At 38.8% G+C, this 24,237-nt stretch overlaps 1 protein-coding gene across 1 annotated transcript in view; it reads right to left on the reverse strand.

Moving 5' to 3' along the window:
• The window catches only part of LOC306861286 (scm-like with four MBT domains protein 2), a 52,857-nt gene that overhangs the window by 1,730 nt on the left and 26,890 nt on the right, over positions 1–24,237 (reverse strand). The window contains exons 7-20 of the mRNA XM_079403476.1: positions 23,363–23,460; positions 19,232–19,333; positions 18,911–19,058; positions 14,863–14,945; positions 10,477–10,603; positions 10,204–10,317; positions 9,072–9,114; positions 8,823–8,881; positions 8,573–8,712; positions 8,154–8,263; positions 6,945–7,120; positions 6,581–6,741; positions 4,965–5,231; positions 4,715–4,843 (exon numbers count right to left, since the gene is read on the reverse strand). Coding sequence (XP_079259602.1) covers positions 4,715–4,843; positions 4,965–5,231; positions 6,581–6,741; positions 6,945–7,120; positions 8,154–8,263; positions 8,573–8,712; positions 8,823–8,881; positions 9,072–9,114; positions 10,204–10,317; positions 10,477–10,603; positions 14,863–14,945; positions 18,911–19,058; positions 19,232–19,333; positions 23,363–23,460 — 1,757 coding nt within the window. The remainder of the gene's footprint in view (positions 1–4,714; positions 4,844–4,964; positions 5,232–6,580; positions 6,742–6,944; positions 7,121–8,153; positions 8,264–8,572; positions 8,713–8,822; positions 8,882–9,071; positions 9,115–10,203; positions 10,318–10,476; positions 10,604–14,862; positions 14,946–18,910; positions 19,059–19,231; positions 19,334–23,362; positions 23,461–24,237) is intronic.

A 24,237-nucleotide genomic window follows, 5' to 3' on the forward strand; every position in this document is an offset into this window, starting at 1 on the left:
GCGGTCTCCTTCAAGGAAGGGACCGTCCACTCGCTCAAGGCTTTCCAGAGAATGCTGGGCCTTATGGCAGCGGCTTCGCCAGTGCTTCGTTTGGGTCTGCTTCACATGCGTCCCATACAATTCTGGCTGAAGCAGAGGGTTCCATTTTCAGCTTGGCGTCACGGTCGCCATCGCATAGCGGTGACTCGGGCCTGTGTATCAGCCCTGAGCTGTTGGAGGGACCCTTTCTGGCTGAAGCGAGGTGTGATCTTAGACACGGCGCACAGAAGGAAAGTTGTCACGACAGACGCTTCCAACAAGGGTTGGGGAGCGCTGTGCGAGGGCAAACCGACCTTCGGTCTTTGGTCTGAGGAGGAAGCGGGTCTGCACATCAACTACCTAGAAATGCTAGCAGTGTGCCGTGCCTGTCAATTCTTCCTGCGGGACATAAGGGGACACCACGTTCTAGTACGATCAGTTATCTCTTTGCCTCCGAAGACAACTCTCACTGCCCAATCTATTTTATGAGGAGCACGGATGCCCAGTCTTCCGCTCTACGCGTTCCCTCCAATCGCTCTGCTACCTCAGGTACTCAGACAAGTCAGGGAACAACGGCACAGGCTTCTCCTAATAGCCCCCTTCTGGAGGAACTAGCCGTGGGTGTCAGAACTTTTCCAGCTGCTGGAAGCAGCCCCGTGGCCCATTCCCTTGAGACGGGACCTCCTCTCTCAAGCGAACAGCATGCTGTGGTATCCATGGCCCGAGTTATGGGCCCTGCATGTGTGGCCGCTCAACGGGAGCCTTTTGTCCTCCCAGAGCGTGTCTTAAGCACTTTGGCAGAAGCTAGAGCCCCGTCTGCTAGACGCCTCTATGCTCTGAAATGGTCTGTTTTCTCGGCTTGGTGACAAGACCGTGATTTGGATCCAGTCACCTCTGAGGTTCCAGTGGTTCTCTCGTTTCTGCAGGGGCTGCTGGTGTGGTGGTCCAATTTATACGAGGCGCCAGGAGGTTGAACCCTCCTCGCCCTTGTACAGTTCCACTTTGGGACTTACCAACCGTGCTGAGGGCCTTGAGAGGCCCCCCGTTTTAACCACTGCAATCTGCGAGCCTGAGATCGCTCTCGTTTAAAACCGCCCTGCTGTTGGCACTGGCATCGGTTAAGCGGGTAGGAGACTTACAGGCCTTTTCTGTCAACCCTGCTTGCCTGGAATTCGGGCCTAACAACTCCAAGGTCGTCCTGAAACCAAGGCTGGGTTATGTACCAAAGGTGCTCTCCACTTCGTTCAGAGCCCAGGTCATAGCGCTTTCCGCGCTTCCCCCCCTCGATGGATGACCAGGAATTGTTCCTGCTCTGCCCCGTCAGGGCCCTAAGGGTATACATCGAGCGTTCTGCCTCGTTCAGGAGATCAGAACAGCTTTTTGTCAGCTTCGGTAACCGCGCTAAAGGTCACCCTGTTATGAAGCAAAGTATCTCCAGGTGGATAGTGGATGCTATCACCCTAGCATACTCCTCCATGGGCTTGCAGTGCCCCATTGGAGTCAGAGCCCATTCCACCAGAGGCATCGCCTCTTCCTGGGCATGGTCCAGCGGGGTGTCCATTTCAGAAATTTGTGAGGCGGCCGGCTGGTCCTCGCCGTCCACATTTATGAGGATTTACAACCTGGACGTCCCCCGCCTTGCAGGCCAGGGTCCTTTCTGCTTAAAATTCGCCGTTCCGGCTAGATAAGCTATCTCTGGGATTCCTTGACCATTTCTGCTCAAGGCCCTCCTTCTCTTGGAAGATCCATATTATGGGCACTAAGTGTCTACTTCGGGACGACACCCAGGCCATGGTTGACCCGGTGGCTCAGCCTGTGCTTGGTGTAATTTTAACTCCCCTGGGCCCTCCCATGGGAGTCATGTTTGAGTCGTTCCCCATCATAGCACGGCGGGATTGTATTGGTTCCCATACAGCGTCTTACGACGCAGTACGAGTGAAATATCGACAGGGAACATACTCGTTTACTAATGTAACCTCAGTTCCCTGAGATATGGGAACAAGTACTGCATTCCTGGCTGTGCTATGAGCTGCACGCCTCAGTCGCTTCTTTCGAAGAAATCTGAGTTGCGGCGGTGAAGCGGCCGCTTATATAGCCAGAAGCACCCCCATTTTGGCGGGCTGCATAGCCATAGGCTTGCTCATCGCCGCCACCGTGCCACTGGTTTGTTTTTATCGCACTGCACGAACCAATGGACGTGTAGTTTCACTGCGTGATTGAAAAGGCTTCAGTGAAGAGGAAAAAAAGAGTTTTTATGTGACTGGTCCAGAGGACTTTCTGGTGGGGTGTCTATTTAATTTAGCAGTCTACATTTACATTTACATTTATTCATTTAGCTGACGCTTTTATCCAAAGCGACTTACAATTGCTATATATGTCAGAGGTCGCACGCCTCTGGAGCAACTAGGGGTTAAGTGTCTTGCTCAGGGACACATTGGTGTCTCACAGTGGATTCGAACCCGGGTCTCTCACACCAAAGGCATGTGTCTTATCCACCGCGCCATCACCACCACCGTCTATTCTGCATAGCTCTGGACCTTTTCTTTGCTTTCCTCCAATACTTTCTGCGGTGCCTCTTTGCTCTTGGTCCTAATTCTCCTATTTGTTTTACTGTTTTGTTTTGGACCCTGTCCTTCCATCTCTGTCTCTCATTTTCTAACTGGTCTCTTCTGCTTTCTGGGTCACTGTTAATTCTTTCTCTCATTTTTCTCTGGTACTCTCTGTTTCTTTTTCTTTGCTCCTCCACTGACAGTTTTGGTCTAGCCATGTCTGCCTACAGTACAGATAAAATATATTAAGATATTTTAAATATCTTAATATATTTTAAATATATTAAGATATTTTAAGTCAATCAACATGTATACTTAGATCATATTATCATGTTATGTAGTTGTTGTACATTACTATGTGAGATTATATGAGTATTTTGGAGCACTTTTCCACTCCGTCAGCTTACAGGTCAACACCGTCAGACAAAATATCTCACGGAGTTGACGTCTGACGGAGTTGACAAAACAACATGTTTTTTCAACTTAATCATGTCTAATAGATGGTAGCCATTTTGATTTTCCTCAGTTGCCAGCTGCCACTAAACTAAACCAAAATACCAACTTTTATTTCAAAATTCTTGATTAAAACCATCCCTACTTTGAAGACAGTGTTGACACATAAAAGCTGTGACCACAGTGATTTCAACTTGTTTGCTGAATATTTAAAAAAATTTAAAACATACGAGACCATGTGTTGGACTGCTGCATCCATCAACAGAAAGAAGTCAAAGGGGGTCCTCAGGGTTAAAGCTGACCAAAATATGCCTGATTTATTTCAAATTTGAAAAATATCTGACGGAGTTGACATGAATTGATGACAGATTTTGAAAGGCTGTTGTTAATGTATAAAATAATTCAATGTTCACTTTAAGTATTTTGTGATATTTTATTAAGCCATCCAATTAACCTCATATTCATATTTGTGCATTTTGGGCATTTTAAAACCCTTTTTCTTTGCAGTTTGATACTGTGACCTCTACAGAGGACGAGTTCATTTGCATGGGCTTTCATAGTACAGTGCCGGTATTTTATCAAATTACTATTAAATAATATAAATATATACAAAACTAAGGGTCTAAACATACACAAGTCTTTCATATCCAACTTTTAAAGCCTTTTTAAATTAAACAATTTATTGTTTTTTAAGGCAAATTGTAACATTTTGATGGGGGACATGTTTTGTCCCTTATTTCAAGAATCAGTGATATATATATATATATATATATATATATATATATATATATATATATATATATATATACACACACACACACACATATACACACATATATACATATATTAGTGCTGTCAAGCAATTAAATAAAAGGGTTTGTTTACATAATGTGTGTGTACAGTGTATATAAATACACACATGCATGTATACATTTAAGAAAAATGTTGTTTATATATTAAATATATTTATATATAATATAAATTATATATAAATACATGTAAATATTTTCAAAATACAAAATACTGCATGTATTTATATATAACTAATAAATATACACAGTACACACACATGATGTAAACCAAAAATGTTATTTTGAATGCGATTAATCATTTGACAGCATTACATGTGTGTGAGCGCATTTAAAATTTTTTTATATATATATATAAAATTGAAAATGCAGACACACACATACATTTATACATACATTATGCAAATAATAAATAGCATAACTATAATCCATCTTTGACAATTTCAAATGATGAAAATAAAATGAAATTTGAAAAATGTTTAATTGAAGTCTGCATTATTTTAAAACAGTAACAATCAATCTTTGAAAAAATATTGACTAATATATATATATATATATATATATATATATATATATATATATATATATATATATATATATATATCCTTCAATATTTGAATATTAATTTATGAAAATAATACAATTACACAAAAAATAAAAATCATCATCTTTGACTATATTTAAATTACAGAAATAAAATAAAAGACTGAACAAATGATATTTAGTATATTAGAGGAGTCTGCAATATTACATCTTTCAATCATTTTCAACCATTAAAATAACATTTAAAATAAACAATCCCAATCTTTTATAATATTTCTTATTGTAAACGTTTTCTTGACAACTTGATATGAAGTAGGCAAATGATAAGTTAGTGTAGTGTACCTGCTCTTGGAATATCTTTGCTAGAGAGGCACAGTCTGTGGACGTGATAAAGTCAACCACATCAGAGACGCTCCATTGCAGTGGATTCGTCTCTAACACCAGACGATCTTCCTCTTCAAAACTCTCAGTCTACATTTGCACACAAGCACGGTTCATCTTAATAGAACAATTGACTCTAGGCATACATTAAAAATAAAAGTTATTACATTTAGGAAATAATTCACACAAAAGGTCTATGCAGACGTTTTACCTTTGTGTGTGTGTTTTTGGTCGTCTGGTTCTGGCTGTAAGAAACCGAGCGTGTGGTTCTTCTGGGAGAGGATCTGTCTGGGGTTTCTGGCCCTGGATGTGTCGAACTGCGCTGAAGAGCAGCACGGCGCGGTGGTCTTCCTCTCCTTGGGACGTCCTTGAGGGAGTAGGCAGAGGCCTCCTCACGCACTGAGCTGGAACTCACTTCACTGCCCCACTCCTCAAAATCTTCTTCCTCATCATCATCATCATAGTAATAATCGCTATCCTGTGAAGAAACAGGAACAGTCTTACACTAGATCTTAAGGTGTGGTCACATTTACCATTGCTTGGCTAAATTTCTTGGCCACAAATATAATTTGAATACACAATTGGAAATTTCACATCAGTTTCTTCCCCACACAGTTTTTTCACGCAAATTTGTGCATCACTACATCACTTTATTTTAGGCCTTTATGTATAATGCATTATAAAGGTATTCATAATGCATTATATATTTTCATAAATAATTTTAACCAAACTTAAAATGCATTATATTTGCAGATTCCTTGTTACATCTGAACTTGGTTGTCATGCATGCATTAATGCATTATATGTTCTGTGTAACTGTCACGAATCCAGTCTATAAACTTCAGTTCACTCATCACCAGAGGTCACTCGCTCACCACATTGACTCTTGCACTACACTAACTGTTGCACGTCACCCCCGGACTACAGCTCCCATCATCCATTGCACTGACAGCTGATTGCACTAATCACACAGCTGATTCCCATCATACGCCTTACTTAAACCATGGACTCCCTAAGTCAGATGGCAGAGTATTGTCTAGCGTATATCACTCTCCTAGCGATAGCTACTCTACGGAGCCCACTTAGTTGTCATAGTCTTGCCTTGTCTGTTTTACTAGTGTTTTGATGCTTGCCCGTGTTTCCTGGATTAACCCTTTGCCTTGCCGTTCGGACTCTGTTTGCACCTTGACTATTGCTCGTGTACCTGAATTATCTCTCTGCCTTGGATATTGTTCGCCGATCGTAGACCCACGCTTGCCCTAGGATTACTCTTTGTCTTGCCCGTTTTGTACCTTTTTTCCATTGCATGAACCTTGCTTGTTTTGTGACCACGTCCCTGAATAAAAGCCTTGCAAATGGATCCGCCCGCTTCTCGTCTCATCGGCTCCGTAACAGTAACAATGTGATGGGTATTATAATGTTTTATAGCTTTGATTACAATTATTAAAATCACAGATTAAAAATGCATTGTATATAAAGGCTTCTAGTAAAGCATTCATTTTTCTTGTTTTAAGAATGCTTAAATATTTACTGTGGAAAAAAAGACTGATTTAAACAATTTTTTAAAATAAGTGACTTTTGCAGTGCACTCCACCCACACAAAACATAACTGGTCAAAGTACCTGCTTTGCATATTTAATTAAACATGTTGTGGTTGGTTGTGATTTTGTCGTTTATGTTTATCTATTTATGTTTAGTGTGCACAGACAAAATATTTATCGTTGGAAACATATGTACTTTTATATGCGCTTACATTTGCTTACTCTCAGGAGTTACAAGTGAGATGCAAGTGTATATTTCTGAGTGTGTGTTTTTGGTTTGGCAGACCTGAGGTGACTCTGTGGTGTTGTATCCCACAATGGAAGTGCGCCGTTTCTTCTGGACAAAGATGGCTTTGCGTTTCTTTCGGCGTCGTGCTGGTTTGGTCATGTCACCATCCTGTGCATTCTCCCCTAAACTTGGGCGTCCAACTTTCCTCTTGTAATATGCTACATCAGACATAAATGAACACACACAATTATTGACAGTTAGCAAGAGTTCGAGTTTTTGTGTTTTTGTGTACGTGCGAGTTTTTGTGTATCTGTGTGTGTTTCTGGAGAAAATAATACCTTGCTCTTGTGAAACATGTCATTTAAATACCAAGTTAGAGCAAACATCACATTTCATCGCCATAGAGGAATAAAACACTCACTGTATTTGGTCTTGGTCTGACTGAAGCAGTTTTCAGGGCACTTGTCGGACACGATTGTTGGACCAAAAAGATTTGGACAACACTGAAGTCTCTCGCATACTCGACGACAAAACTCTGACACTTGATCCGCTGTTCGGACGATCCTCATGGTGGACCGATAGCTTTTCCCTTTATATCTATAAACAAGCAAATGTGTTTCCACCATCAAAAACATTATGAAAATGAAGCATTTTAGATATTAGACTCACATACACATGACTATGCTAATCAGCTGGCTTAAAATCACATTATGCAAATGAAGGACAGCTCTCTGTTCTTTATCAATGCACTTGAATGTTGGCTAATTCATCAGTAATATTTTTGCTTTTAGAATCACACACAGACTCAATAGTATTGGAAAGTCATCAAACAAAAGTACAGAAAGTTTGTCAGAATTGCGAGATACAAACTTATATTTTGAGAAGAAAAGTCAGAATTGTGAGACAAAAAGTTGCAATAGTGTTTTTTACCATGTCAGAAATGGGATTCCATTCAAAAGTACATTTTTTTAAATAAAAGTTTGATTATTTAACTTTCTTTTCACTGATATTAATTGTTATAGTAAAAATACTGAATACAATTATCAATCTTATTTATAAAAGTTAATAATAATAATAATAATAATAATAGTACGTGTTCACGGTGTGTGTGTGTGTTCACTGCTGTGTGTGTGCACTTGGGTTAAATGCAGAGCACAAATTCAGAGTATGGGTCACCATACTTGGCCACACTTCACTGTCACTTTCATGAATTATTATTATTATTATTATTATTATTATATTGCTCCAACCACACAATTTTACCCCAAAACAGTCATCTATTATAGTTGAGTGAGTTCAATTGAATCAACAAAAATAATGAATTGTTAAAAAAAAAGTAACAAAAAAAAAATTTTAATTGTTGAAAAATTATATTTCCACATACAAGTGCACAATTACATCAATCTAATTTGTTTTATGTCATAAGAAGTTAGCTAAATCTGACAAAACCTCTATTTGATGTCGTTGTTTTAACAATATATTTATAAATCTTTTTAATTCTACAAATACATTATTTTATGGATAAGTTTAGTCTGTCTAAATTCTAATCTGCGTTATATAAATCTAATCAATGTCTATGATATATTGTCATTTACAGTAGATAAATAAGTAAACATGAATGTGTGTGTACTTGGCTTTCAGGGTTTCCTCCTGACAGTTCCACTGTGGGTCTTCCACCATCTGCAGCTCTCTGAGCACACGGCCAGGTTTATACGCTGAGTTTATTAACATTGTCAGAATCTGTGAGAAAATACCATCACAGTGAACACATCACAATGTTCGTTTAATGAATCATGCTACATAAATATCAACAAACATTCAAACACACCTACACACAAACACATGTGCATGTGCACTACAGCTAGTGGGCAACTATTATTTTACCTCTGTAATTGTGCATGCTTAACTTTAATTACCTCATGTTAATGCAGAATTGTAATTAGATAATGTATCACACCCACATTCAGCATCTACACTTTTCTTTATTCTATACATTTAAAAAATCTAAAATTCTTCATTTTATTTGCAACAAGTCAGAGAGGATTGTACCTCTTTGAGGACTACAGCACACTTTCCGGGCCCAAGAGTCTTTGGTAACTCAGCGATTCGGCCTTTGTTGAGATACGGACCAGAGAAACAGCGGTGGTTGATGAACAGCTGAGAACAACAGTATTTTCCATTCACCAAACCTAGATAACACATACAGTAGATTAGCAATATTAGCACAACATCCAATTGTGTTGACAATGGTTACATGACATGAATTAAAATGATATTATTGGTAGAATATTTAGTAAACCTGTATCCATGGATGAGCACAGGTTAAGAGGGGCATCAGGAGGCTGTGAGGGGGCCAACCTAAAAACAATCACTCAATCTAAATCATGGTATTGCCATCCTATTCATAACTACAGAAATGATCAAACATAAAAAATACAGAATCAACATATATTTTCATAAGAAATAGATGAGATTTAGATAAAAAATCCCACACTTTCTAGCTAAATAAACAGAAGGGCTCATGGTTAAAATGTCCATATCTACTCACTGTTTCTCAGGCTGAACAACGGCAATCTTCTTCTGAGGCAAACCTGAAATACCATACAAAAAATGATTCGCTGTGGAAAATAGTGAAATTTCTCTGGAAAGTATTTTTCTTTGTTCTCTGAAAATGCCATGAAATTATGAAAAATCTTGTTTGGTTTGCTTTGAAAGAGCAGAGTAAGTGTTACGGAGCCGACGAGACGTGAGACGTGTGGATCGATTTGCAAGGCTTTTATTTAGAGACGTGGTCATAAACACAGGCAGGGTCAAAACATCGGCAAACAAGTATGGCAAGGGAAAGACGCAGAGTAATCCTAGGGCAAGTGTGGGTCTTTGATCGGCGAATGATATCCAGAGGGCTTGAGAAGAGGGGTAGTCCGATAACCTGAGCAATAATCCATATATAAATTGCATTTCCGAATAGCAATGTATAAACAATTAAACATTTTGGTGCATGAATGTAGTCAAAGAAAATCTGCAAAAGTAGTGCGTTAATATGAAGGAATTTTCTATATTGATTTTTTCATTATTTTTTTTTGTATTTCGAATTTCCCATTGCATTGTGTTTTGTTTTAGGGTTAAAGGAATGTTTTCTGATTTTCTACAGATATTTTTTTCTTACAGTGTACAAAGAATATACAGTAGATTTAGAAAATATACTGTTCAGCCCCATTTTTTCACATTGTGTTATGCTGCAGCTTAATGTTAAAATCCTTTTTTGTTGTTGTTTTTTTAAACACACTTTGCAAATGTAATATATATATGATATTCACTCTTTTTTCATGATTGTTGGAACCCTGAAATACTTTCTAACTGGCTGTTACTAGGTCATCTAGCTGTGGCAACATAGTAAATCATTTTCATGTATGAATAAATAACTAAATATATATTTCATTAAATTAAATATTAATCTATTTAAATATCTATTTTAAAAATATCAACATTTTAAAATAAATAACAGAATTATTCCTTTTTAACATTTTCATTTTAGCAACCGAAACTGATTTTCACGCAAACATGGCTAAAAAAAGCCAAATTTGTTGCAGCATTTAAATATGTTCCTTTTTATAAAGTCAGATTGAAAGCATATGTTGTAGTCACAGACATATAAGAAACCATCAATACTTGACACTCACAAACTGTCTTTAGTAAATGTGTTAGCGGATAGCCGTTAGCTTCACACCAGCCCACAGGGAAGATATTCATACTCTCAACATCCACTATGCAATCTGGTTGTGGCTTAGTCAGACCTAAAAACAAAGATAGAGAACAGAGGTGAAAACCGTGTCAACAACATGTCAGTGTGTCGTATCTTTTGGTATTCACTGCAAGACCATGGCCTCAAGAGATTTCTATTAAATAATATGCAAAGATGGTCAACATACAGTATGTGCTCTATTTATTCTTACCTTCCAGTCTGAGCCAGAGAAGCCGACCTTTGACCTGAGTGATGCGAGTGACACAGAGTTCGGAAGGTTTGAGTGGATTCACGGCTTCAAGCCACATATCCTTACAGAAGCCCCTGCTCTGAGACGCCTGATCACACACAATGCAGAAAAATAGATCAGTGGAGAAGCGCCATGTGTCCAATTACATGAAACTACTGTATGCATATCACAATAAGTACAAACAAACTGGATAATGAGGCAGATACATAGTCAAGGATAATAGCTTTTTTTACACAAAAGTTTTAATGAATCCTCCGAAATAATGGCAAACAGATTTATAAAACTTATCACCAATTACATCCGATAATTGGTGCAAAATAAACAACAAGTCACAGCTTTTGTCTCGAATTCCAACATAATTAGTGGAATTTGATGGGCTTTAAAATTCCAGTGCTGGATGCTGATTAGTCAATACAGTGTTTCAGCTGTGAGTGTCTAGTAACATTTATGATGCAAAACATTAATGTCATTAACCTTAGTTTACATGTCAGAGATAGGGGGTCCGCAGAAAGTCTCAGACAAAATATGTTGATTTTATGAAAATATTAGGGGTGGAATGGTACACAGATGTCACAGTTCTAGTACTTCGGTTCGGGGGTCACGGTTCGATACGATTTTGGTACAACAGAAAAAAAAAAAAATCTACTATGCTCGAACAGCCAGTAGTACAAATTAAATTTTTTTCCACCTAGATGTGAAAATACTAAATTTTATTACATTGTTATATATATAATATCTGTTTTGTTTTCATTGTGACTGTACACAAATAAAAGCAGACCTTTATACAGTGATGCATTATTAATAAGTGTTTAAAGTTGATTCTGCTGTTAAAAGGAAACAGTTGAAGTGATCGCGCTGGAGCGCGCGCGCACGCACACACACACACACACACACACACACACACACACACACACAAAACACATCAGTTACAGCATTTCTAACTTGACAGCGCAGTTGGTACTATATCAAAATAAAATACAGTGAACCAAACATCAGCGAGCGCGCCTCTGTGTCACCATTGGAACATGACTGTACAAAGCCTATAATTTACATAATAAATAATAGTTTAGCATTCAGATACGTTATATCGCAAATATAGAAATATTATGGAATATTTGGATTTGTGCCGAATAAGAGAGGTAGGATACACGAGCACAAAAGCTCCATTTCGCAAACAGTTGAGTGCACAAGCCTTTAAAGTATACTCCTTTGTCAGTCTATATGAGAAACGTAGTCAGAATCAGCACATGGTCACTGTCTGGGGGTTTTGTTTTCAAGCGCGCAACTCATGGCATTCGCTATTCTTCTGCTGGCGGTTCTTCAGATGTCCGTACCCTGACGGTTCGGTACGAATACATGTATCGTTCCACCCCTAGAAAATGTATATTTTTATGTATAAAGATTATTCAGGACAGTACTACATAACATGCAATTTGCATGATCCCTCTTATTTTGATTATATATATATATACTAGGGCTGTCAATTGATTAATTTTTTTTAATCGAGATTAACCGCATGATTGTCATGAGTTAACTCGTGACTAATCACAACTTAATCGCACCTTTTTATTTGTTCTAAATGTACCTTAAATTAATACTTTTCAAGTTTTTAATACTCTAATCAACATGGGCATGGACAAATATGGATGCTTTATGCAAATGTATGTTTATTATTATTGAAACCATAGTTAACATAGAGCATGGAGAGTAGACATGTTTTAAAGGTCATAGATGTTTTTCAAAGAACTTGTTCATGTCTGTTAGACACATGAAAAAAGAAATATCAAGTTCACATCACTTCTCTTTCTTTGCACTGAGCAACTTACAGTACTTACACAAACCTGTTTACATTTTTGCAGACAGGGCAGCTCACTTCTTCTGAACATGCAACATGCAACATTTACATTTATTATTTATTATTAGATTTGTTTGCCTCTCTGTGCCCACATACTGTATTTTGATACAGCTAAATTCTCAATAAAACTGTTTTCATTGGTATATTTTACTGTTTGTATTGTCAGACAATGGGATGAATATGAAATAGTGACTGAAACGCGACCCATTAAGACTTGGCTACATAACCAGCTCTCCTTTCCAAGATGTTAATCTGCACAAAACTCCTGATAATCGAGACGTGGTCTGATAAAAGTAAATACACATAAGATAATGACAATAGCTTTGCTGTGATTTCAGCTATATTTGCATATAAAATTAGAGAAGCAACATAATATCTGTGTTTAACTGAAAGCGCTGCTCCTCTCCACCGCTCGCTGAACAATGCAGACGCACAGAGAGAGAAAGAAAGGGGGTGTGTGCACGTGCAGGGACGGCAAGACCTCGCGCTCACGCGACAGTACCAGTGAGTCTCTGAAACTAAATAAGGTTTGGGCAAACCCTTTTTTGAAGGGGGGAGGGGGGGGGGTCGCTAAAGGAGTCTGCAAAGTCGCTAATTTGGCAACACTGTGTATCTCCATTTCTCCTACTACAGGCTAGGCCATGGGTCAAACAGAAAATGTGCGCTACGTTAATCTCGCATTAATGTGTGCCGTTAAAATGAATTTGCATTAACTAATATACAGTGCCCTCCATAAGTATTGGAACAGTAAAGACAAAATTGCTCTGTTGGCTGTGGAGTCAAGACATTTGCAAATATTATTAAAAGATGAATATGAGCTAAAACTACAGAATGTCACATTTTATTATTAGCCGATTTAACACATATGTTTTACCAAATAAAAAGAACAGCACTTTTAGAGTTCATCCCACTCATTGATGCGAGCAGAAGTACTGGGACAGTTGAACATAAGGCAGATATAAAAGATTAAAAGCTATTATTTAGTTTCAGATCCCTTGCGCACAATCACAGCAGTGAGTCTGAGACTATGTGTGATATATAAACACATATATATGGTAGCACTTTACAATAAGGTGTCATTTGTTAACATTAGTTAATGTATTAACTAACATGAACAAACAATGAACAGTGCATTTATTACACTATTTATTAATCTTTGTTAATGTTAGTTCATGAAAATACAGATGTTCATTGTTTATTCATGTTGGTTCACAGTGCATTAACTAATGTTAACAAACACAACTTGTGATTTTAATAATGCATTAGTAAATGCTGAAATTGACATTAACTAAGATTAATAAATGCTGTAGAAGTATTGTTTATTCTTAGTTCATGTTTACTAATATTGTTAACTAATGTTAACTAATGAACCTTATTGTAAAGTGTTACCATACATACATACACACACACATATATATATATATATATATATATATATATATATATATATATACACACACACACACACACACACACACACACACACATAAATATATATAATTAATAATAATAATTACATACACACACACACACACACACACTCTCATAACGCTGTTTTGTGACCATATATATGCTCATAATATATATATATATTTTTAAGTAATTACAAATATTTCTTTTGATTTATGTATCTAATGGTAATATAAGGTAGACAGAAGACATACTGTCAGCTTAATACAAACTAAGTATATTCTTTAATAATATTTTAATAATAAAATATACTAATAATAAAATATACTTTTTTAATCGAGATTAACCGCATGATTGTCATGAGTTAACTCGTGATTAATCACAACATAATCGCACCTTTTTATTTGTTCTAAATGTACCTTAAATTAATACTTTTCAAGTTTTTAATACTCTAATCAACATGGGCATGGACAAATATGGATGCTTTATGCAAATGTATGTTTATTATTATTGAAACCATAGTTAACATAGAGCATGGAGAGTAGACATGTTTTAAAGGTCATAGATGTTTTTCAAAGAACTTGTTCATGTCTATTTGACACATGAAAAAAGAAATATCAGGTTCTCCCTTTTTTTCAATAATAAAGGTACATATTGTCCTTTTTTATTTATGTATTTATTTGTATATTATACTGTTTAACCAAAAACAACTTATATATTACTTACATATATAACTATATAAACATATATTTTAGGAAGTGCATCCCTTGCTAGGAAATCAACAAAATTTATAGTTCCTGACTATGTTGTTCATAGTCAACTTTGAACTTTACGAGAAACGGGAAACACAAGAGGGGAGGGGTATTTCTCTAAAAAACAAAAAACAATCTTTGAACAATCTTTGAACAAACAATCAATGTGACCAACATCGCAATGGGGAAACCAAAAGCATTATGCATTTGGCACGCTGTCATCAAACAAAGAAATCCCCAAAGCCTCATTCAGACACCATCAAACCACACACATGGTCATCTGAAGACGAGGCAGCTCTGGGGGGGAAACATCGAGAGAAAGTGCCTTACATTTGGGAAACACACATCTGGAGCAGCTTCAGCACCAGTGTGTTTCAGATAGTCCGCCCAGTCGAAGTCCTGTGACTCAAAACCTGACAGAGAACGAGACATTGAGAAAAAACAAATGAGATAGAGAGATAAGAGAGGCAAAGTGAGTGAGAGAAACAGAGAGAGACATATGATCAAATATAGTTTGATTGCATTACAAAAAGGGGAAAAAATATTTAAAGGTTATTCACGATTATGTATTGCTGCCAAGGTTTCTAGTCTTTACAGTGCTTTGTTATATGGAGCTGTTTGGTAGATCTATCTAATTTGTTTGTCTAATAAAGTGCTTCAGTAACAGACCAGATGTATGAAAGTATACAAGTTACACCCTAATTAAAACGCGGCAGAATTTATTGGTCAGTAAAACAAAGGCAGAACACCGTATTACTCCAAGCCGGCACCGTAACTTCATATTGACGCGCGGCTAAACAAAAGCAGAACACCATAACTAATTTTTAGCATTCCAAACAAAGTGAAAGAGTAGTAACTGGTGTTATACGGGGTTCTGCCTTGGTTTCTCTGGGGCTTTTCGAAGTTACAGTTAAGACAACCCATTATTTTATCAGAAAAACAACGAAATTGACTCAAGATACTTATGCACATGATAAAGGATGTCTTGAATGTCCCAAAAATATCAATAACTCATTTTCGACCAAAATTGAAGTTACGGTCTTTTGCCTTTGCACGGCAGTACATCATTTGTACTCTATTTTCATGTTCCTTTTATGTCTATTTTTTTATATATTTTGATTATTATTAGTAGCAGTAGTAGTAGTATTGATGTTATATAGAAATAGTATAAATATAAAAATAGGTCATCTGTCATTAGATTTGTATTATATTATATGAATTATATTAATATTATAATTCATATTTATTTATTTGTTTGTTTATTTTTCTTTCTTTCTTTCTTTCTTTCTTTCTTTCTTTCTTTCTTTCTTTCTTTCTTTCTTTCTTTCTTTCTCTGCTGCAGAAATGCAAGTACTTTGTCAATACAATACCTTCCTGTCAATAAATCACACTGATCTGAATATACAAATATCTAACATCAACCTTAATTAGTTTTTGACAACTGTTTTAAAAAATATTATTTGTTATTGGTGTTATTATTAATGTTAACACAATGCGATTCGATGCAATATAATGCAATGAAGAAAATATAATCACTTTTAATGCCTTGAGGCCTGTTTCATAAAACAAGTTTACCAAATAAGCCAGGCTTATTTAATTTAGTCTGACTCATTGCCAAGTGATTTGGTTCCGTAAAGCAAATTTAACATAGGCCTAGATCAAGCTTAGTCACTGTGGCAACTTATGCTGGGAAACTAACCCGGTCTAAAGCAGGCCAACTCTCAGGCTAAACTGAGCTCCTCTAACACTGACCAATAGGAACACAATGATATTACCACTGTCTCACATACTGTTATTTGCCTTTTTTTTCTTTTACAGTTTCTTGTCATGCAGCCTTTCTCTCTGGTTTAATAAAAGCTGTACCTTTTATATTACATTGCAATCTAAATTTGCTCTTTAAAGCATTAAAATAACTAAATTAACAGTTAAAATAGTTGAATTAAAAATTTAAATAAATAATAAAGAAAATGAATATATTTTAACTGCTATAAGAAACACACATTAACTCATTTGAGCTTAGTAGCCTAATTAGTACTGTTCTAGCTTACATTTGATTTACAATAGTCCCTTTACAGTCACTGCTATCATGAAAATACACTTATATGTAGGTTTAAAATTCCACAAAAGACACGTTTAATGTCCAACAGCAAATATTTTAGCAAAATCTATATTTTACTCAGAATAATTGCGCTCAGTCTGTTTAGCGTGCATGCGTGCAGCAGCGGTCGTTGCTTTCGCGTGCCTCGCCCACTCAGTAAAATAGATAGGTTTGCATGACTTTCTAACATTTACAGATTAAAAATATACTTGTGACATGTCAGTTATGCACTGAGGAAAACAAAACGTCTCAAATGCATCAAACAGCACATATATATTCGCCGTTTGCCATGGTTTGATCCATGATCAACATTAAGGTCTGCTTAAGAATAAGCGTGTAGAGCTCTGAACGGGCCTCAAATTTAGGCCCTAGCCCGGCCATGGCCCGAGATGCTCAGGCCCTAGCCCGGCCCGTGTCCGACTGCTTATCAGAATTACTGGCCCGAGTCCGACCCGAGCCTGTCTTTTTTTTCCCCTTTTAACAAAACGGCTCATGATTCAGCTATTAAAATAGTTAAGTTTTGTATGCAATAGTGATTATATTTTGTTTCGTTTTTTTTTTAAGGTAATTTAGAAAAACGTTTGGAGCATTTTTTGTCGTTAAACAAGTTTTTTCTTTCTTAAAATAATGACCAAGCGGCCAGTGGCAGAACGGCAGGCTAATCATAGCATGTTTGATCAATTTAGCCTTCTCGAATCATCACGCCTAAAATTAAATCTATAGATATACTAAAACAGTTCAAGCATATAACAATGTTTAAACTGTGTAAAAATGTGTAAAATTTCTGCCGTCTCGTCTTGAACAGGAGCGCTTCACAAAAATGAACCGAAAGTCAGCGAATACATGCCTCAGAGACATGATAAATATATCTACAGAAAGCTTTAAATTACTACTTGACGAAATAAATCAAATAGAAAACAAAAACTCTTTCATTATAATCATAATCAGTGAAGATGCACTTCTCTCTAAAGGCGCGTCTGAGGAGACGTCAGGACCATCATCTTCATCTTTGCGACACTGACACAGAAAACACTAGTTTATTAGTAAATAATTCAAATATCTCCATACTGTTTCCGCCGGACACATTCATGGTAATTACTTTTGTCGGGGCTTTACGGCAAGCTTTATTGCATGTATTTGAACGCAGAACTCTTCAGCTGCGCTGACGGCACTCGCTGCTGCTGCGGGACACTAAACACCGTCGAGCCGCTCCGTCACGGTGGCACGGACTAAGCATCACTAACTGATGGATTTATAAAATATAAAAATAAGGAGAAGCCTGAAAACAGGCTCAAGTCTCGGCCCGCGTCTGAACTATGATGTGAAAATTTGCCAGAAGCCCAGCCCTAGGGATGTAAAAAAGTCAGGGCCCGGGCCGAAATGCAGGGCTCTGTAAGCATGCACAAATTAGCGAGATTGTTTTTTAGAGCGCCCCACAGAGAATTTAATTTGTCGTCTATGGAACCGCTTTAACCCCGATTGATTTGTTAGGTTATTTCAAGTCAGGTTTTGGACTTTAATCCCAGTTTTTCCTCGGGTCTCTGTGGTGTTGCGATTCGTCATATTCACGCCGCAGTGGTGATAAGAGAACGTGCTTGAGACACAGTTTAGAGTGGAGATATCAGTCACAAATAATTAGTCACTTTCTAAATAATAAAAGTATAGCGCATCCATTAGTAAATATATATAAAAAAATTGTTTTTTACCCATGCAAATATGTTAGAAACAATGCATCGCAATATAAATGCCAACTTGTATAAATTACACTCCTAATTGAGATTGTAGATAGAGTGTCAATGGTCCATTTGAGAGATAGGTGATGATAATGCACTTATAAGTCTGCGATCCGCCGTAAAGCAAGAAGAAGAAGAAGACACCCCGGCTGTTGTGTGTATGAGCTCAGGACAGTTGGACATTGTGGTGTATCAGAGATAAAAAATTATATAAATACTGTTCAGTTTCTTGAACCAACCGATCGTTTCATGTCTTAGGACATCAATGTATTGTCACGAGCCGCAGGGTTAAATTTGGATTTGTCTGTGCATGTTTGTTTTTTTTACTCTCAAAGATTTGGTGCTGATTGACTGGCATTATATGTCTGACAGACTGCAACGGTTTGAGTTAAAAATCTTTGTTTGTGTTCTACTGAAGAAACAAAGTCACCTACATCTTGGATGCCCTTGGGGTAAGCAGATAAACATCAAATTTTCATTTTTGGGTGAACTATCCTTTTAACTGAATATGAATATAATTAAATCCCATTAACACTGTCACACCCACCTTGTGGCCTCTCCAGTCCAACACCATTCTTCAGACACCACTGCACTGACAGGATGCCCGGGGAGTCAGCGTGACACACCACACGAGTGGGCGTGGCTTCAGCTGTGAGGTTATCAACTGTGATCTGAAAGTAGTATTCATTATAGACCTGCAGAATAGAGAGACGTGTGAGACAGAGAGAGACTGATGTCAAGGTAGGTGGCTAGTAATTATAACCTCTAGCATAATAACCCTTCATCTAGTGTGTGTGTGTGTGTGTGCGTGTGAGAGTGTGTGTGTGTGTGTGTGTGTGTGTGTGTGTGTGTGTGTGAAAAAGCGTACTTTAGTTACAGACACAGGGCAGATGTGGAAGGGTTCCTTCGGTGACACCATTTCAAGCTTCATTCCTGCTCTGAACGAGTGTGTGCTCAGGTCAGCGTGATCCTGAAATACACACATACAGATATCAGTTCACGAGTTCACACTTACATATAATAAACTGAGTAAAGGTTATGTGTATTTGGCATGCTGTCCGGGGAGATTACTCCCGAGCCCGGGGTACTCCCCCTGTCTGGGGAGAGGGGTCCGAGCTCGGCATTTAAAGTGCTCCCCCCAAAAGACGCAATTAGCGCAGGACAGCAGCCAGAGAGGGGCGTAGATAACCCCCCAAAACTTGCAAAGCTTAAGGCTGGTGGGGTGCTGGACATCGCTTGGAGTAACGGTACTGCTATGGCCTTAGAGAAGAGAGTTTTGGCTCCTGCTGGAGCAGACACCACTGTGGCGGTGGGAACGAGAGAGATAAAGGCTCCTGCGGAAGCAGACACTACTGCGGCAGTTGGGAAATACAGATAGAACTCCTGCGGGAGCAGTCACTGCTGCAGCAGTGGGGAAATACAGATAGGGCTCCTGCGGGAGCAGACACTGCTGCGGCAGTGGAGGAATACAGAAAACGCTCCTGCGGGAGCTGACACTGCTGCGGCAGTGGGGAAATACAGATAGAGCTTCTGCGGGAACAGTCACTGCTGCAGCAGTGGGAAAAACAGATAAGGCTTCTGTGGGAGTGGAGAGCTGCTGGGATGGTTGATGTGGAGATAAGCCGCTATGGGTGGATTTGGTGATGTTAAAAGTGGTGGCTATGGTGGGTCTGAAGATCAAGTAAACAGGGATGGACTGGCGTTAAAGGAGTCGGCTGATGAGGGTTCGTTGAGCTGCTTTGATATGACAGCGGTCTGACCAAATGTAGGTCTTGAAGACCTCTGACATCCGGCGGCCGAGTTCCTGGATCTGAGGCTGGGAGAGGCCTTTTTGAGCAGCTGTGGTAGCTACGCCTATGCTGAAGGAGTGGCTGGAGTAATGGGATGCTGGATGGCAGTAGAACAGACTTGAGGTGTGTTTTTGGAACCAGAGCCGTGTGGCGGGGCATTTCAGAGTCATCAATGAAAGTAGGTCAGGCAATATAGGCAAGGGCTGTGGATAGGTCTGTGCCGCTAGCGGAGGTGTGCTCATGCTAACATCTGCTATGGAAGCTGAAGGTCAAAGGAAAAGGGGTTATTAGTAGTGGCAGGAAAAGTCTGAGATGTGAGGGTCTGTGCTTCAAGCGGAGGCACCCTCACACTAGATTTGGACGGTGGGGCTACGGGCCATGGGTAGGGAAGGGGTTGGGAGTGGGGAAAGGAAAAGTCTGTGGATGAGTCTGCACCACTAGCGGAGGCAGCCTCACGCTTGCTTCAGCTGCTGTAGGTCATGGGAAGGCAGTGGGGGTTTGTGACATCCTGCAGAGCCTGTGTAGTCTGCACTGCTAGCAGAGGCAACCTCACGCTAGCGTCTGCTATGGGAGCTAGAGGCAACTGAAAAGGAAAAAAGGTTATAAGTAACAGGAGGAAAAGATATGTGAGGGCCTGTGTTGCAAGCGCTTGCTTCAGCTGCCACGGGGGTTTGTGACATTCGGGGAAAAAACTGTAGAGCCTGTGCAGCCTGCACTGCTACCAGAGGCGGCCTCGTGCTAGTGTCCGCTACGGGAGCTGGAGGCCGCTGAAAAGGAAAGGGGTTATGGGAAGTAGAAGGAAAGTCTGAGATGTGAGGGCAAGAAGAGGCAGCCACATGCTTGCTTCTGATGCTGTAGCTGTAGGCTGCAGAAAAAGGGGAGTGGTTTGTGACTTTGGTGGGAAATGTCAGAGTAGCCTGCAGTGTTGCCAAATTAGCAATTTTGTTGCTAGATTTAGCAATTTCTCAGACTACCCTAGCAACTTGTTTCTTCAAAGCAACTAGCAACAAATGTTGCTATTTTAAATATTTATTTGGCAACCTTTAAAAAGTGATAAAATGATAAAAGGCATGAGTTTTTCTTTTAACCACACAAAAGGAAGAAAGTATTGAAACTGCTAGCCAACTAAGCGGTACATCGGCTGGCAACGTTAGACACTTTGAGAGAGGTGCCTAGCAGTACGGACTTCATATATAAATTAAGTTGCAGGTTGCACTTGTTCAATAATTGCTTATTTATGAAACGTCTTAATTTTTTAGTTTGTACTTATGATTGCTATTCATTAACTGTTCGTCCACTGTGATCAACAGTGAAACTTTCTTAACCACTGTTGATCTTAACCACAAAACAAAAATTAATCTTTTCTGACTTATCTATCCATTTATCAAAATGTAATGACTAAATTAAATACAGGTAAAATGCTGGTGAAATATACGGAAAGTTTGAGTAATTTCAGTTTGTATTCTAAGCATTTACCAGTGTTAATTTCGTTGACGAATACGACACGATAGAAGTGCTCTCTCTCGCACGCGCTCCACTTCTTCAGTTCTCATACAGCGCGCGATCAGTTCTCAGTGCTCAAATACACACACAGCAGTCCAAATGTCTCTCATGTAGAGTATCTCACGGAAATACAGTCCGTTATGGTTTAAGTGAGCTTAAACAGGTGGGTGAAAACTGAATGTATGTCAGTAGGCTATTACATACATACCTTCCATCTTAAATGGACAGCATTCCTAATTATCTGTGTCATAAATGTTAAACAACAAAAGATGTTAAATAAATGTATACTTGTTAAGTAAACCTACTGTATCTGAAAATGAGTTTAATTTATATCTCTACCAAAAAATGATTTTTTTTTCCAGTTTTTCCAAATTCAATCCTTGATTCAAATTTCTCATTACTAAGCTTAATTGATTTGGTCTAAAGAGAGAAGTATTAATGACCATTTTTGTTTGAATACTACATATAAAATAGCTACCAAAATAAATGTTGGTAACTGCAGTTTGACTAAAAGTAATGACTAAAAGTTGACGAAAATGCAATGACTTTTCTTCGACTAAAACTAGACTAAAACTATGAAAGACTCAAATGACTAAAATGTGACTAAGACTATTAAGCATTTTCGTCTCAAGATAAAGACTAAGACTAAATCAAAAATGCCTGCCAAAATTAACACTGGCACTTACGTCATGATTACATAATGACATTAACATCCGATGATGTCACGACGTCATTTAACAACTTTTAGCAACATATGATCTGACTTCAGCGATTTTTACCTGAAAAATATTTGGCAACACTGGTGGCCTGCGCCACAAGCAGAAACAAAAGTTAGAGGCCCAGCTGCATACAGCGCTGCGGCCGGAAGAGCCTCAGTGAAAGGCTGAGCCATAGCGGGAAGCGAGTGAGGCTTGCTGCGGTGAGAACTGGGGCGCGGCCCAGGCTCGTTGAAGGCCTGCTGCTGTGAAGGCCTGCTCTGTGCGGAGAGCCGGGTCTTATGCGGGACAATGGCGGTGTCGAGCGAGGCAAGTTTGGGGCTTGCTCGATCTATTGGCCGCCTTGGCGGCTGGAGTGGATTTAGGAGTGAGTTTGGCTGATTTGCAGGGTGACGAATAGATCGTACAGATCCGCTTTGTTTACCCTCCGCAAGAACGGTGCTTCAAAATGAATGAGCGTTTGCCTCAGGCTATACTATCTGCTTTCGGATTGGAGGAATTGTTGACGCGACTAAATGATACAAGGATGCCAGGGAAGTTGGAAGTTTCGGCAGATGAGGCAAGGTTAAGCCTCGGCGTCGGGGAAATCACGTGGTTGGTCGAGCAGAGCAGCGGCCGCGATGGAGCCTGGGGCTCGGCGCGATGACTGGCGGAGAAGGAGTGATCCTGGGGCCGGCGGATTTGCTGTAGAGGATCTGAAAATCTCAAGTATAGGTCTTGTTGTTTGGATGGGGAAAACTTGGGTCTGTGATATAATGGCAAAGGAGCGAGCTGAATGACAAGAGATGATGAAGGTAAGACTGCTTTGATTATTTATAGGGGTTCTCTCTCGTGCTGGTTGGATAGATGGTATGATTACTGATGATGAATTGGCCGTGTTAATTATCTGCATGTGCTCCTCCCGAAATTTGTTAATAAAACATCACTTGTGAGTTATCAAGAGCTTGTTGTAAAACATTGCTGTAACTTTCCCAAAACACAGACACACACCTTGAAGACCTCCAGTGGAAGGGGACTTTTCACGGCTTCATTTGTGGCTTCATCTAAAGCTTCAGTCCATTCTGAGCTGCTCCTCAAATCACACAGATCTGAAAGAGAAAGAGATAAACACAAGCTCATCCATCCATCTATGCACATATTTATTAACCCAACTATTCATCTATCCATCCATCCATCCATTTATTCATCCAGCTATCAATCCATCCATCATCCATACTATACATACACATAACTGTCCATCCATCCACATATTTATTCATCCGACCACCTACACATCCATCCATCATCCATCCAGTTATTCATCACTCCATCCATCCAACCAAATATTCTCCCATTTATCATCCATTTATCAATTCATCAGTGTTTTTATATATTCATCCATCCATAGTTATTCATCCAACCTTCCATCCATCCATCGATATAACCAACTATTCATCCAATTATCCATCCATTTATCTATACATCAGTCTTTTTCATCCATCCAAATATTTATTCAGCCAATTACTCATCCCTCTGTCCATCCAGCCCAGCGTTTTATCATATATCATTCTGTCTATCACTCTGTCTGCACTACTATCCATCATCCATCATTCTGTACTTTTATCATCCATCCATCATTCTGTACTCTATTCATCCATCCAACCTTCTGTACTTCTATCCATCCATCCATCCTTCTGTACTTCTTCTATCCATCTATCATACATCCTTCTGTACTTCTATCCATCCATACATCATTCTGTACTTCTATCCATCCATCATTTTGTACTTTTATGCATCCATCCATCCATCCTTCTGTACTTCTATCTATCCATCCATCCATCCATCATTCTGTACATCCATCCATCCATCCATCATTCTGTACTTCT

The sequence above is a fragment of the Barbus barbus genome (assembly GCF_936440315.1).
Source record: "Barbus barbus genome assembly, chromosome: 42".
NCBI lineage: Eukaryota > Metazoa > Chordata > Actinopteri > Cypriniformes > Cyprinidae > Barbus > Barbus barbus.